The 15,620-nt window shown below is 31.9% G+C and overlaps 1 protein-coding gene across 2 annotated transcripts; it reads right to left on the bottom strand.

The window, feature by feature from the left end:
- Positions 1–544: 544 nt before the first annotated feature.
- Positions 545–15,530, bottom strand: LOC127856205 (adhesion G protein-coupled receptor L3-like). 2 transcript variants are annotated; one of them, XM_052392274.1, is made up of 24 exons: positions 15,278–15,530; positions 14,287–14,415; positions 13,171–13,361; positions 11,919–12,119; positions 9,753–9,890; positions 8,947–9,038; positions 8,522–8,734; positions 8,312–8,383; positions 8,065–8,170; positions 7,787–7,909; positions 7,512–7,587; positions 7,311–7,410; positions 7,103–7,152; positions 6,840–6,972; positions 6,526–6,623; positions 6,087–6,189; positions 5,391–5,541; positions 4,785–4,854; positions 4,158–4,224; positions 3,007–3,092; positions 2,602–2,728; positions 2,201–2,242; positions 1,538–1,624; positions 545–1,314 (listed from the first exon to the last, which is right to left on the bottom strand). In XM_052392274.1, exons 3-24 carry the CDS (start codon positions 13,358–13,360, stop codon positions 1,303–1,305), a joined length of 2,337 nt encoding a protein of 778 aa, XP_052248234.1. In that variant the 5' UTR covers position 13,361; positions 14,287–14,415; positions 15,278–15,530; the 3' UTR covers positions 545–1,302. The 2 variants fall into 2 exon arrangements, with proteins under 2 accessions (XP_052248234.1, XP_052248235.1); XM_052392275.1 differs by having other exon boundaries at positions 11,940–12,119.
- Between the last annotated feature and the right edge of the window lie 90 nt (positions 15,531–15,620).

Below are 15,620 nucleotides of genomic sequence, written 5' to 3'. Positions count from 1 at the left end.
TTAGTTTTAACCAAATCGGCTCTTTTTAATTACCCATGGGATATTTTCCATGAACATTTTCATTATATTTGCAGATGAGAAAAGAACCTCATAGGAATTATGAAATGATAATGTAATCAAAAATCATCTTAGGGCTTAATTATCGTTTATATTTTTAATGAAATAAGAAAATCCCATACTGAAGTAAGAAACATGTAAAAATAAAATCTTATTTTTTGAGACTTATTCATTTAGTTAGCAATTCTAAAATTTATCAAAATTTAATGATGAACAATCGACGGGATTTAAATGCCTTTCATGCCTGAAAATGGGATGTTTTAATCATATTCCAAAATGGGGACAATCTTACTTTTTAAATGAGGAAAATTCAATAATAATTTTTATCATAATAATTGGCATAGTGATAATAATAGTCTTTTCCAGATCACGTGTTCAGATGAGATTAGATGAGAAAACCGAAAAGATAGACCGTTAACATATGTAAATTCATAAGTTAAAAAAACGGCGTTTGAAAGTAGTTGATAATCACGAAATATATTAATCCTTGAACTTTTTTACCTTTATTAACCATAAGAGAAAATAAATAAAATAAAACCATACATGTTATGGAAAAAAAACATACACATTAATCATCATATTTATAAGAAATTTAAGAAAGTAAATAAATTAAAAGAGAAATTAAATACGCCTTTATACAAATACTATTTATAGAAAAATAAAACACCAATATACTTTTTGAACAGACGTTACAATCCTAATATCTATCTGACGAGGATACACATTGCATTAATTTTAGGAAAAAAAAACGATTATGGTTATCTACTAGACAACTGATTTGCAAGCACAGTCAAATGTTCTGACTGTTTCACGATCAAACTTTCATTGCAAAATCTACTATCAAACTAAGCCAACAAAGAAGTGATACAACGCCATAGTCCAGATTGTTTTGATACAAGTTCATGTCCTTTGTCGTTTATCAAAATTATGTCATAATTTTAAACAACATGTTGTAATGAAAAGCTCTTCAATGCAAAATATTTAGTATAAATTACACAAAATAAGATACACAAAACTTTGAAAGTGTATTTGCACTACATATTCACTACTTTTCAAACTGTTCAAACTCCATAAATACATACACCTTAATCATATTAAAAGCGGTCATGCAAAATTGCATAAGGTTTGCCATTAGGATACAACCCAATTATTGCGAATACAACACTTATGAAATCAATCATATCAGTAGAGTCGCCTTATACTTTGTATTGACTCTCGTTTCGATGTGGGCACACTGACACTGTGTTATGTAGATTTCTAAAATTAAAAAAGATAAACAAACGTACATATGTTTTGTAATATAATATCATCGACTGCTAATTTTATAAAAACAAAATTTGGTAAGAAATCGTTCCCCTGGGATATTCATTTACAAACAAACTTATTTCAACCTAGCGGCGCAATATCAGTTAACACGTTAAATAAATGGACTAGGGTAAGTTGAATGTATTGGTTAACGTAATACACATTATGCTCGCACCTGCGTAGACCTCATCTCTGTGTCTCCGGTACGAACGTCGGTAGATGTAAACCATGGTAACTTCCTCTGACGGAGAGCGTCGCGTACCTTTCAATGACAAAGTGGGTTTACTAAATATGAAACACTCATCCGGGTTCGTTGAAATGTGCATCTCCGTGCATTAGAGTTAACGTGACGCGTTTACAGTTTAGCAAATTGACAATAAAAACAAAATGTCATAGATGTATAAAAAATATATTTTATACTTCAGCAAGTGAAAAATGAATTTCCTAAAAAAATGTTTAAAAAAAACTCGGGTTTTATTTGAATAATCATTAATCTAAATCGGTTTAATTATAATGCGTTTGAAGCGCTATTCATTAATTATTTGGAACAAAAACATGTATTTTTAGCAAAGCATTTGACATATCGTCATTATATCTGAAACCTGCGTGGTGAAATGGAAGTGCGTTATATTTTGAGTCTGAATGTCACTTGTTTGAATCACTGGGCAGGTTACAACTGTCTTCAACTTCTTTGAGCTGCTTTAATAATTATTTTAAACTATGCAAAATACAATGTTGTTGTTTGCAAACCCACTAAATGACCATTAAAACATCGACTTCTTTGAAGATCACATTTAGACGTTTATGTACCCAGTAACATTACAGTATTTATACTTACTTTTCTGTCAAACACGCATTGTACCAGAAAAATCAGGAACCCCTGTAACATAAAAGAGAATTTCTTTGTATGTGAAAATAAGTACGACAATAAGCCTATTATTTTTGGTATGTTTTATATTTATTTAAAATATATATATCAAGAGTCAACAAACCAATGTATGGCATTTATCTTACGGGATATATTGTAGGCATACGTTTCCATTTTCTATAGGCACTACACATACGGCAATATGAGGATAAGGTAAAACTCTGACATTTGTTGAACATTTTACGCGTTTGTTTTTAATACATATCCAGATAGATTAAAATCGCAACTTTCATAGTAGTTGCTTTTATCTATTAATCATATTGTTGTGAAATGCTATCATTTGCGAGCGATATTCAACGTTTAATGGATACCTGCAGACTGTTGAAGATTGCAAACAAGTACTGGAAGACGAGCGTGTCCTTGTTGACTGCAAAAATGCCGAACACCCAGGTGAGTCCCAGCACGGGAAGTAGAATACACACACTACGAACACCGGTCCTGTGATGATACAGGTGTACACATTAGCTTTAATAAGTGAAGCTCATTAATGTAGAAGGGTATTACGAGACTGTCACTCAAAGGTTTTGCGATAGTTCGTTCCATTATATACTTATAACGCATTAATTCGTTTGCAGCATAGCTGTTTACTAAAATCATCTTATTTTGTTGTATACTATCAAATAGACTGTTAAGAATGTTAATTCGTTACACTAGTTTTTTTTTCACATTGTGTATTCTTTGATATCGAGAAGACGTTCAAATACAATTTAACTTACTTGACTTTTTCAGCGTCTGTTTTCTTTGACATGGCGGCAACTCCGAACAATTGTTTCAACACGAGCACCAGGATAATCAGGTTTGTCTGATAAGAAAAACACCAGACAGCGGTCAAATTGTACTTATACATGAGGAAAGTAGATTTCACTAATACATGCACTTTAATGTTCCAAGCAAATACATACACACAGTCTCGTAATACCCTTTCACATACATGAGCTTCACTTATTAAAGCTCATGTGTACATAATATAATTATAACAATAATTAGCAATACGTTATCATTATACTATATTTATAAAAGGATATGAATCACATACACAATATCCAAATAAATAAAGATGGCAATAATATCTTTCTTAATAGAATGGTATTGTATAACAGTTTTTACTTAATTTATGGCTTGTCTGCAAAACGGTTTAATAAATCGAACATGTTAGACGGATGCGCAATTTATGTGTTCAATACATTTTGGCCACATTAAAATATTGACGACGATAACTCCTTCAATTGCATTTACACTCCGTATGCCAAACAATAGTATGCTGCAAGCAGAGTGATTCTATGTGCTTGACTTTAGTCTTCAGACGTCAGATATGTCATGTCAACGTTCGTATCACTATTGCCAAGTTACATGAGAAACCATTAAAGTAAATATTTTATTTTTGAGTTTACTTTTCGGCTTGACATTTGGCAAAACACATTTAGATCAAATTACTCAAAACCGATTTTTGTATATATGATCTACCTTGCTATTGAAATAAAACGAGATGTAACACGTAGCCTTCCACATGCTTCTATTATCCAAACAACTGTTCAGCAAACAATTCATGGCAAACACAAATATGCTTTGGAAACAACGACCCAGGGTTCAGTAGTCAAAGTGTGTCATTGCTCTTGAAAATAGAAAGATTGCACTTGCGCACGACACTACGCCTTTAAAAGCGTGTCGTTCTAATGCAATCTGCTTCGGAAATTTTGCATTAAATTTTTAATTGAATGGCTCTGGATAATTTGTTAGGCCACTCGGTCGCCAATCTGACAGCATAACCACTATTTCGCCCAAAAGAGAGCCCACCACCAGTACCGTTCCTATTTTACAAACCGTGTAAATACTTGAAATTGATATATAATTTAAAACAAAATCTCACCACGACTATGGCAAGGACTAGTCCTGCAAACGCCCAAAACAGACCTGACTCCACGGACAACCAGCAGCTGCAGTACGAGATATACAATATTGATTAAATAAGGCTTAAATGGAGTTGTTAACAGATTGGCAAAATAACAATTAAAATTGTCACAGAATCTGAAAAAATGTATGCGTTATATTAAATAAGATCAATAGCATATTGAGTTAAAATTTGAAACACATGTTCCATAAAAACAAATCATCTTTCAAAATCGGTAAATTAAGATATTTTCATACAGCCTTTAAAATGTAAATTAAATATATAATACATGTGTTTTTATACAAAGAGTCCAGGATCGAATTCCGGTAAAAGCAAACATTTTAAGCAACTTATATTGCTTGCTTTTATAATTGTTTAAGAATTGTTTAAGAAATAGAAATTTTTATAGTAAAAACCTATAAAAGCAATACGCAACAATACGAAAATCAAGGTCCTTATAACTCTAAATTCTGTAACTAACATAAAAACTTTATAATAATAATACTTAACGTATACTTTTTTTGTTTTATGTCAAGTGTCCACATACAGTCATGTGTATGGTACAATTAATTATATCCTTAGTTTTATATTTAAAAGACATCTCACAATCTTTCATTGCCGTAACCGTCCAACTGTGTCACGACCATGGACACACCAACAATTACGACAGGAATACCTGAAAAATCATGGAATGATTTTATGGCATAAATGTTTGCTTAAATTAAAAAAAAGAACCCTTGATCTAGATTCATAATGTTCTTATTTAGTCATTAAATGCATTATATATAAATCATCTGTTGATGTTTGGATTCACACATTTAAGAAACCGTAACGGGATGAATATGAAACTTAGTGTCAATATGAGACCAACTAAAATTGTAGTTGTGTCGTGTTCTTTATGCTGTTTATATATTACTAGAGTTGGAATTTTTTGTAGTATATGAAATACGAAAGCCTTAAATAAACATATAAAATTTGTGTTATCATGTACGCATCTACTTTTTTGATATAAACTATATACACTACTTTACTTTAAAAGGTATTCAAGTCGAAAAATTGATCATGTTCTTTCAAATTAATAATTGCTTGAGTCGATGATATTTTTAATAATAACCTTCTTTCAAATGTTATACCTATCTAAAAGGTATTACATACTTAACAGAAACAACTATCATCATAAAAGCTTACACCGCATTAACCCCTTCTACTAACCATATGCTCCTGCCAAGAAGTATGGGACGCTATCCGTCTTGGTTAGCGGGCTCAGCACCATCAACGCAATAACGCCTGCCTCTGCCAACATCAGGAAGAATGCCACGAGATATACGTAGTGAAGCAACACGGCGGTAAATGTACAAGCGCCCTAAAAAGCAGATACGAACATTTTCATGTTTTGCAAGCTGTAAAGGCACACGATTGTTTCAAAAACGCTAAGTAGCTTCAAATAAATATTCAGTAGACTTGTTGATATACTTTCTTTCGAAAACAGTTTCTACAATATTGAGAAAATTTCACCTTACAATTCCTGATTCAGGAAGGGTTATTTTGTTGTTGTTTTTACAAGTATTCTAAATTTATAAATATGCAACAGAAGATTGGCCAAACATTATCATTACACTGCCGTTCACAGGTAATTTTACAATACAATCGGCTGTGCGCATTTTATTCCTATGAGAAACACTAGATACGCAACAAACACAGCTGCACACAGTTTTAACAGTAAGGTAGTTTAGTTTTACTGCACTATCCTTGATTTCAAAAACACATTTGAGCAGTAAATATATCGAAATGGCTACATATTGTATTATACAATAAGTTCATGTTTGATTATTACATTATGATATCAATATACATTGATACTGTTACACAACTACTATAAAGGGATGCCATGACTATATTATACAATACCATTGGTTGTGTGCGCTTAATTCCTATGAGGAACGCTAGATACGCAACTAACAGAGCTACACACAGGTTTAACAGCAAGGTGGCTCGGTTTGACTTTACCATCCTTGAATCAAAGAGTAAAGAACAACGTTGTAAGACCATTGCACTGAACCTAACACAAAAATATTCAGAACAAATGTTTTATTATATTTATTAAAAATATATTTGAGATCATAACCTAGATGGTTTATATGATAGGTGCAAAGGATATATTTATATTGCTTAACCTTAGTCAATGAAGGTTCGTTTACCTCAGAACGTGTTAGAATGTGTTAGAATTAATGTAGTATGCATAATTAATCTTTCACGAAAGGATAGCTATCAATAAAGAACAATAACGCGACTTAATACTTCTGACGTATAACGTAAACACTGAAAGCTGCGTTATATTTGTGTTTACCTCCAACAGTATACGTAAATTACTGACGTTGTTACAAGACCTGCCAGGGACAGACAACATCCAACCACTGTTATAGCACTGAGAGCCTGATGATGGATCTGAAATAAAACATTTAAACAAATTCAAATGCAAAGCAAAGTATATTTCCATAACCTTAAAGTTTTCGCTTGTGTTCGTTGTCATGTAAATGGATTGCTGAAACTTCTCTTTTGGTAAATGGTGCATACCAAACGATCAACATAAATTTGTATACTCGTAAACTCGTAGTTCTAAAGACAATACAATTTATTTCCAGGACTCTTGTATAAGTGTACCTTTTCTACTGTAACGCCTGGACTCATCAGGACAGCAAAGTTTGTGAGATGATTGCATGAGCAGGTTACACGTCCAGTCTGTTGGTTATATTCCACTAGTTCGCATCCGTCGCTAGACCAGAAACCTTCAACACTAAATTCAGATATAAACTGTTTATGGTGGAAGCAATGGCTTATGTTAAAGAAAACGAAGAAGTGTTATTTGCATCGAGTATTATATTAACGATAAAACAGACGGTTTAAACTTAAAGTAAACGAGTTACCTTGAATTACCCTTTTCCCAGAAGCTGCACGACGGTTTGCTTAAGTCTGTCTGTGGAAATAAAAATAGCACGTAATTTATTTAGGATTTAATTCTTTAAGAAATGAAGATATAATATACACCAAGTTCACACAGTCATGATATATACGTTTAAACATTACAAAACGGTAAGAAGTTTAAAGTGTGTTAGAATAAATTTAATTACTTACATTAAATAGTTCGAATACTAAGGTGACGTTCTGTGCACCAGAAGCCGTTGTGGAATCGTGCACGCTGAACGCAAGAACCGGGGCATTGATTTCCATATGCCTGTAACATAGCTATATTGATAGTTATGTACACCAGTAGAGATAAAATATAAAACGTAGATTAATGACAAAACGAACTATATGAACAACTTGTGTACTTACCTCGAGTCTTTAGTTTTTGACGACATTATTGACGTAATATTCCTGAAGAGGGAGCCACTAAACGTCAGTCCACCACCTGAAAATAACAGTTATTAGTGTATTGTAATTATTACCTTTGATCGTTATCTGAAGTGAAAAAGTGGAAGTCCATACACGCGCTAACTTAGGATAATGTGAAATGATAGTATTAAATTTACGTTTACATCAGTTTAATGCTCGAAATACATATAATTTAGTTTTCGTTATTTTTTCATAAGGTTTACAAAACAAGTTACTTCCACGGCATGCAACTTCAACAGTGTCATGTCGCGTCAAAGCCCACTCTGGAACGTTTCCGTTTTTCTCGCTATTAGGAAACTTTATCTTTGAGCATTGCTCCACAGAGCCTATTTCAAGAACTGAAACAAACGATACATTTAATTCATCTATCACGCGTGGTTTAAAAAAATCCGTATACAATTTGTGTTGTACAGAACGTATGTAACGGTTAGGGATTTACTCTTAAAAGAGCATTTATATTCATATGTATGTGATTATTCGTCTTGCAACTTACAAATGCTTTCTTTCCGAACGGTCAAATTTTGTTTTGATACAGCACTGGTGTAAACAACTTTGGATATAAAGTTATCCAGTACATTGATCACTGTGGCAGCCCCGCCCTATGAAATGAATAAAGTGGCGCATTTATTGCGTGTGAAATCTATGAAATAAAAGTCATTTTGTAATACCTTTTTTCGGTACATAATGTTTAATAATAATTTTCACTAACTACATTTATATATACAAAGAATAGTATCAACCTTGTCCAATAGTGCTCCCCATGAATGTGTTGTCCTATTGCTAATAAGATTAGCCACGACATCGACGAAAGACTGAAAACATATCATTTTAATTTATACGAAAATATGAATACAAAGTACAAACAGGTTATCGTCTTAAATTACGAGTTGATTTTGAGTTATTACACAGGCGTATTTCAAATGTATATAGTTTAAATGTTTCTGACATACATCTGTCACATCTGTCACATTTTCAGTGGCAGAAGTATTTGCTTCAAATCGGTCAGTAATAAGTTTCAATATTTCTGTCGCCGTTTCAATATCACCAACACGAAGTGCCGTCTTATCCCCAGAATTGGTGTTGTTGTCTTCTGAACTGATGCGGATTTCTTTCCTCAAATCATCGATTGTTTCTTTGATGTTTACACTCATATTGTCTTTAACCTGTAAACATAATGCAAGGTATTTATATATTTTATATTATATACCGGTATACATACGTTAATTTTTGTTATCATATATGATTTTAACACACGCCTAGAGGTGTTTTTCCACATCAGCACGAATCAAAAGTTTTAACGATTAATGGTAAATACGATACTATATAAAACATTTGAAATGAAGTAAGCAAAAGTAAACAATTTTAAAATTCTGACCTTGTTAAATAACGCGCTGATAGCCTGCGTTGTGCAGTTGTACACAGGTTTTTCATAATAACCACTTGCACTGCAACTCCTAGTTATAATACCTATTTAAAGATAAATTTTATAAATACTAACACATGCAATATTTAAAACCTGTACATATAAATTGTACATGATGGCATCCCTCTCTATGCATATATATATATAGATGAATAATCAATGTTTTTCCTATCTGGAAAGGTATCTTTTTAAAGTTATTAAAATTGCTATTAAAAATGATTAGTCTTTTCATTTGCCGTGGCCACGATCATTGATTAAAATTTATTAATATTTAAAATACCCGAAAAAAGATTATATCCTTTCTGTGTTCGATTTAATTTAAAAGGTAGCAAATCGGTAATGCATACAAACAAACCTGATCGTATACCAAAACCGATGTATATTTTATTGATAAACCCGATTTTTTATTTTTTATGAATAAAGTACATAAAGATCGAATAACATTTAAGCGCTCATACAGAAACATGTACGTCCAATGTCAATTAATAACCTGTCAATAAAATATTTCAACTCTTTGTTTGTTAATTTTACTTTGCAATAGTAAAAGACAAACCGATTTTAAATAAAACACCTTTTTCTACAAATATTTGTAATTGGTTTTGGAAAAACAAGCCAAAAAATCTAGACTCCTATATTAAGCGAAGCTGACTTAACATCATAAAGTGCTTCTGCTGCTGAAGCAATCTTCTTATGAAGATGATACAGACGATAATCATGATTACGCCGAATATGATTATTATTAAAATAAAATATGCTACCAGAGTATCCGTCCGTGCAGTTTTTCCTTGTTGCATTCCCTGCATCAACTGTAGGCCATTGAACCCCTTTAAAATCAGTGTTTGACAGGCATTGGACAGGAGCCAAATTTGTCTTTGGGCTAACAGCTTTTTGATCATCTAAACAATCATAACATATTAACAATTGCACTATTGTAAGCGGTGTATATTGGTTTGCCATACAAATCGAACATATACGATGAATAAAATAAAATAATGTTTTATTGGACTTAATAATGTCATTCTTGTTTTAATCTTTGCAAAGGTTTGCATTTCTCTTAATGTATAAACGTTATAAAGTAACTATTGTGTGATTACCTTAAGGGGTTCGTATATTTTGTCAAGTGCACTATGTTGTAAAAATATTATGAAAAAACAAGCGCGGTCTAAACAAAAATCAACTTGTAAAGAAACACAAGATTACTTAACAGAAAAAAGTTAATGTTGACAGGCGTTGAGGACTTTACGTCATTGGTTTAGGCGCGATTTACGATTTAAAAAATGTGACATCCAAATTATGAATTTTTTCAAACTATTATATTTTATTTCATTTTTTTAATTATTCCTGAAATGAATGTGAAAGAATCTTTAATATATGGTACATTCATTTCTGAATTAGTTTGCACACACTTAACAATTAGTAATTTGTATAAATAAAAATCACATGCGATTACTCGTATACGCCAAAACAAATTATACAATATATATCGACTAATACCCTTAGCAAATAGACAATTCACTAAAGAAACTGATAAGCAAGTAGATGTCTCTTACATAACAATTTTAGATCAAAACAAGATGCGTGACCTTTGAGCTTGAAGGATGACCTTTATCTTGACCTTAAACCACTCAAAATGTGCAGCTCCATGAGATAAACATGCATGCCAAATATCAAGTTACTATCTTCAATATTGCTAAAGTTATGGCCGATGTTAAAGTTTGACGCAAACTTACCAACAAACGAGCAAACCAACAAATAGGGCAAAAACAATATGTCCACAAGTATAGACTGGGGACATAACAAGTTTGATTATAGTAGCATTTCAGTGACTTATTTTATAATTTAGTAAAATAACTTTATTAAGAAGTAAATATTATATTATCATTCAGAATATTGTCCTTAATGAAAAAGAAAAGAAAAGTAGAACTTCAGGTCAAATTATACAAACTTTGTTGATAGAACATTTGTATTTCGATGTTGATGAGGTTCTGTCGCGCCCAGGGCTGCAGTATGCGGACCCAGAGTGTGACCTTGCACTCCAACCTATTTGATTTACAACGCTCAACCACGACAAAACATAAGATCCTTATATATCGCTGCAATGTTTTTTTTGTTTTGAAGATACGTGTGATTCAGTCATACTACGCCACATTCATTAACCTTTGACCAAGTTGTTTTTAATAGAGAAGGACAACATAGATAGTATCGGTGATCCATTCGTGCTAGATAGTCTGGAACTGATACTGCTTCTAAGTAACTAACCTGGACGTTGAACGTGCTAACTGTATACAATGATAGTTACTTACTCTGAGTCCTGGCTTAAATAACAGTGCCCGTTTATGTTGTCATTAGTTAAGGGAAATGCACTTACTTTTCGTTTTTACTTTTTGGTGATTAAGATCAACCCGAGTTTTATAATTCAACGTATTTATCTACAGACGTTTCTGTGAAACAGTTTTTGCTTTGATTATATACCCGTGTATAACCATTCACGTTTGATCATGCAGCGTCTTTATTTATAGATGCTTCTGCGTAACCGTATTTGCTTTTAGTATACAACCGTCCGAAATCCGTCTGGTGTTTCAATATATAAAGCACGCTACATTCTGTGTTCAGTTTGGCCCAGATTCAAGACTAGTTATTTATTGTAACAGTTATGATTACTGGTCTCGTTAATTCGAAATTAGTATTGTCAGAAAAAAAATACAAACAAACAATTGTATTACAATTTGACTTTGTGTTAAATTTTATCATACGTTGTTATTCGGCTGTATTGAGGATATTCAAGTGAAATTAACCTGTAGATTGAGCTAGTTGTAACGTAGGACACATATTGAACATCAGATCTCAAAACTAAAAACTAAAAAAACGTCTTAATGAACAGTATGTTGATAAACAACATTTAAGAGATTGTTTAATCTACCAACTTGTAACGAAAATCAGCTTACTATTGCGTTCACAGTATACTGTCTCCCATTCACCATGAGGAAAGCATTTTACGCCACCGTTTGTTAAGTTGCTTGAAACACGGAATCCCGTGTCGCAAATCACTCGAGCAATTGATCCGTATGATGTTGATCCATCTGTTACAAGTTTACCATTTTCTATCTTCTGTTGGGACGGACAGTCTGAAAGAATTGGTGAAAATTAACACACACGTTGTTTGAGTGCTATGTTATATATGCCTTTTATTCTAGAATTGTTCATCTTTATTATTTCTTTTAACAATAACATGCATACAAAATTAAGTGATATATATATACTTGCTACAGAAAGGATATTTACTCGTAAATGCAGTTTGTATTTGTGGGAGGAGTTTGGGATGCCGGGCCCAAATTAAAGATAAAGTGTTGGTAGATGTGTTGTTAAAAGATCTATACTCTAAGAAAAATTTAAGACCAAATAACTCATTAAGCTCAACAAGTAATTATTTATGGAATCGTGAGTATTGTTAATATATGTTTATGATATTTTATTAATTAAATCGGAAATAACTATCAGTGTATTGTGCATTTAGATTTGTGGATAAAATTTCCTTAAACCACAACGAAAAATAACAAAAACAATTGTTATTAAAACAACAAAAGCATTACTGTCCTACATCAATGATTATATGTTGTAATTTTTTAATTTTTGTTTGGTATACATGCATTTGCAGAAAAAAGATAGTGAAGAAATGCAACAAAATGCAATGATTTAAGGTAAGAATAATGTATTAAACATTTTTATATTAAATAGTTTTGTCACGTTTATGCAAGTCAGTCATAAATATAAGTTAATTTGTTGTTGTATTGTGAACTCGTTTGTGTACAGGAAAATCTGGTATATTTGAAAATGAAAGACTAATACTTACTATCTTTTAAATATTATTATGTAAATCATTGCAGTAATGAGTGTCAGACTCATTATTAAGCTGAGCAGCAAAGGAAAAAAATGTAGATAGACTGGCAGTTGTGACGCTGTTGGTCCTCGAAACAAGGTATATGACACGTTTTGTTTTATTGTTACTGTTTTTCAAAAACATCTCAATTTTATGATATTTGTTGCCATTCAGAGTAATAACTATACGACTAATCCGTGGTTTGCGTTAATAGAAACTATTTTGCTTTAAGTCTTTACGGCATCTATGTTTATAATTTCCTGACCATGCCAATATGAACATCGTATAACATCACTTACCTTTAGGGTTGCATACAACACCAACGTGAAAATTACAATCGATATTGTAATCAATATAGTCATCACTCACACTCCAATTGGTACAATTCTCAATAGATAATTCAGCACCCATACACTCGAATGTGTTCATCCAGACTTTTTCCAAACCTTTTTGGAACTCGGAGTTGCTCAAAAACTGGCCTTTGTACATTCTTAAATCAAACAAAGAAAATGATTCAAATTCGATTATCTTTAAAATGAGAATCAGATTTAAAATTCAAAGTGAATCACTTGAACACATGTTTGTTATCGACTTGAGTGATAGGATAGTAGGGCTTTTATAAAATGATGTTGGCGCAACGAAACGAATGGTTACATGATTATGCAACGGTTGTTATTTTACGATAAAGGATCATCATACAAGACTTACAAAACAAAATGAACCTACATCTATAAATAACCGCCGAATGATTCATCCGAGTTAATACATATTGGTTTTAACATAAACATTAAACAATCTGCCCAGTGAAATATCATAAGAGATATTAAATAAAACTATCATTTGAATATATTAAATTTGCGTCTTTGTGCCTTTATCACAGTTACGGAAAACCATCATTTGACATTTCCGTATCTTTGATAAGGACGCAATGCAGAAATTTCAACAAAAATGAGTATAATCAGAGCATTAAATAATCGTTTTGATTTATTTTGCTTTTCTATATTAAACATGTTATTGTGATAATTTGAGAAAAGCAAGATGAAAAGTTATATTTCAAATTTGAACTATTATGTTCATTTAATAATAACATTACTGTAACAGCGACTTTGTTGTTTTCTAACGGTTTTGTTTAAATGCAATACGAGGCATCATAACGTCTTGGTATTGCACTATGTTGCTTAGGAAATATTGAAATATTATATACATTGACTCAAGTCACGATACTCACATTTTACAATAAACTAGCTGTGAATAATATACTTCATTTAAAATATTAAAAACCCATGCATAGTTTGCCACCATATCACATCGTACTATCGATAAAATTATTATAACTAAAACTAAACCTCACTATTAAGTTGAAGACACTTTTAGTTGCTTAAAAATAATGATACAAATATCAAAATAACAAATACCCGAGCTGACTGCAAAGAACGTCCACAAAGTTATTATTTATGTCGTTATTACAAACTGACCCCCATTCGCTTCGTGGAACACTTCTACTCGACCCCAATTAACATCTCCGTCTGCGAGGCGAACGTTACCTGTCAATGTTCGTTTTGTCAAATAAAACCCGTGTGAATGTTTGGATACATACGATGGACGTGTTGACATGTTTGTATGTTTACAGTATAATACTAATGTAATAATACAATTAATTTGTTATGTTCACCTACTAGAATTTGAACCAGATTCGTCTGGATGAAAACCGTTGATTGCTAACAAAATGTTCACATAAAGAAATCTCTTAAATGAGGTGAAGCTAGCGTCTTTTAGTGCACATGTATTCCAACGATGATATATAGTGATATTATCACTTCTTATTATACCATTTTGTTTGATTTGGAATACATACACATTCAACAGATTCTTTGTTACAATGTCGCTTATGCTTGAATCATATGATTATTCACTGAGAGTTTATACAATTTTATGAACACAAATAGTCCGCTATATACAAATGTATTTGCGATATGATAAGCAAAACTTATTAAGTTTACACATACTGTTATCTTAATCATTGCAGTATAATATGAACCATTATACCATGACTAATTCTTCATATAAAACTCATCACTAACTGATTTCTGTTAAATAACGTTAGAAAATGCGGCTTGTAAGAATTAAGTTCTAAGTGCAACCCGTATTGTAAAAATCAATCAAGTTATTATTTTAACCTGAATACACACGTTAAATATCATGAAATTATTATGTCCGTCTACACCCAATACATATATAAATCTCACTGATATAACAGCGCATTAACTGCTGATGTTGTTTTTTTTGCAGTGCAATTTCAGGACAAAAACAATATTACACAATATTACAATTATTATATTAATTTTACACACAGACGTCTTAACATGATAATCAGTGAAAAACAACAGAAACTGCAATCGAATCTACCTGAAATATTGGTCTCTGTTAGCACATCTGTCAAACAAAAAAGGAAATAAATAAATAACTGATTCTGCGAATAACATGTCAGACTCGTCGTGAATTATTATTTAACAGTTGTTGAGCACTTCCATATTATAACATTTTTTTCTAGTTTAGTGTGGGTTCATTAAAAAGCTTTAAAATCGAAATAAAACACAAATGACATTTTTAAAATAGTGTTCGTTATATGTGGAATAATATTGTTTAATTCATACGCGGTTCAAATTCAAATTCCATGTCGAAGCTTACCGTTCTTTTCGCATTGCACGATCTCCCATCCACCGTGTGGAAGACATCTCAATCCTCCGTT

The sequence above is a fragment of the Dreissena polymorpha genome, chromosome 13 (assembly GCF_020536995.1).
Source record: "Dreissena polymorpha isolate Duluth1 chromosome 13, UMN_Dpol_1.0, whole genome shotgun sequence".
Lineage (NCBI taxonomy): Eukaryota > Metazoa > Mollusca > Bivalvia > Myida > Dreissenidae > Dreissena > Dreissena polymorpha.
Note: the sequence above shows the minus strand (reverse complement) of the source record. Positions and strands in the feature narration are given on the sequence as shown.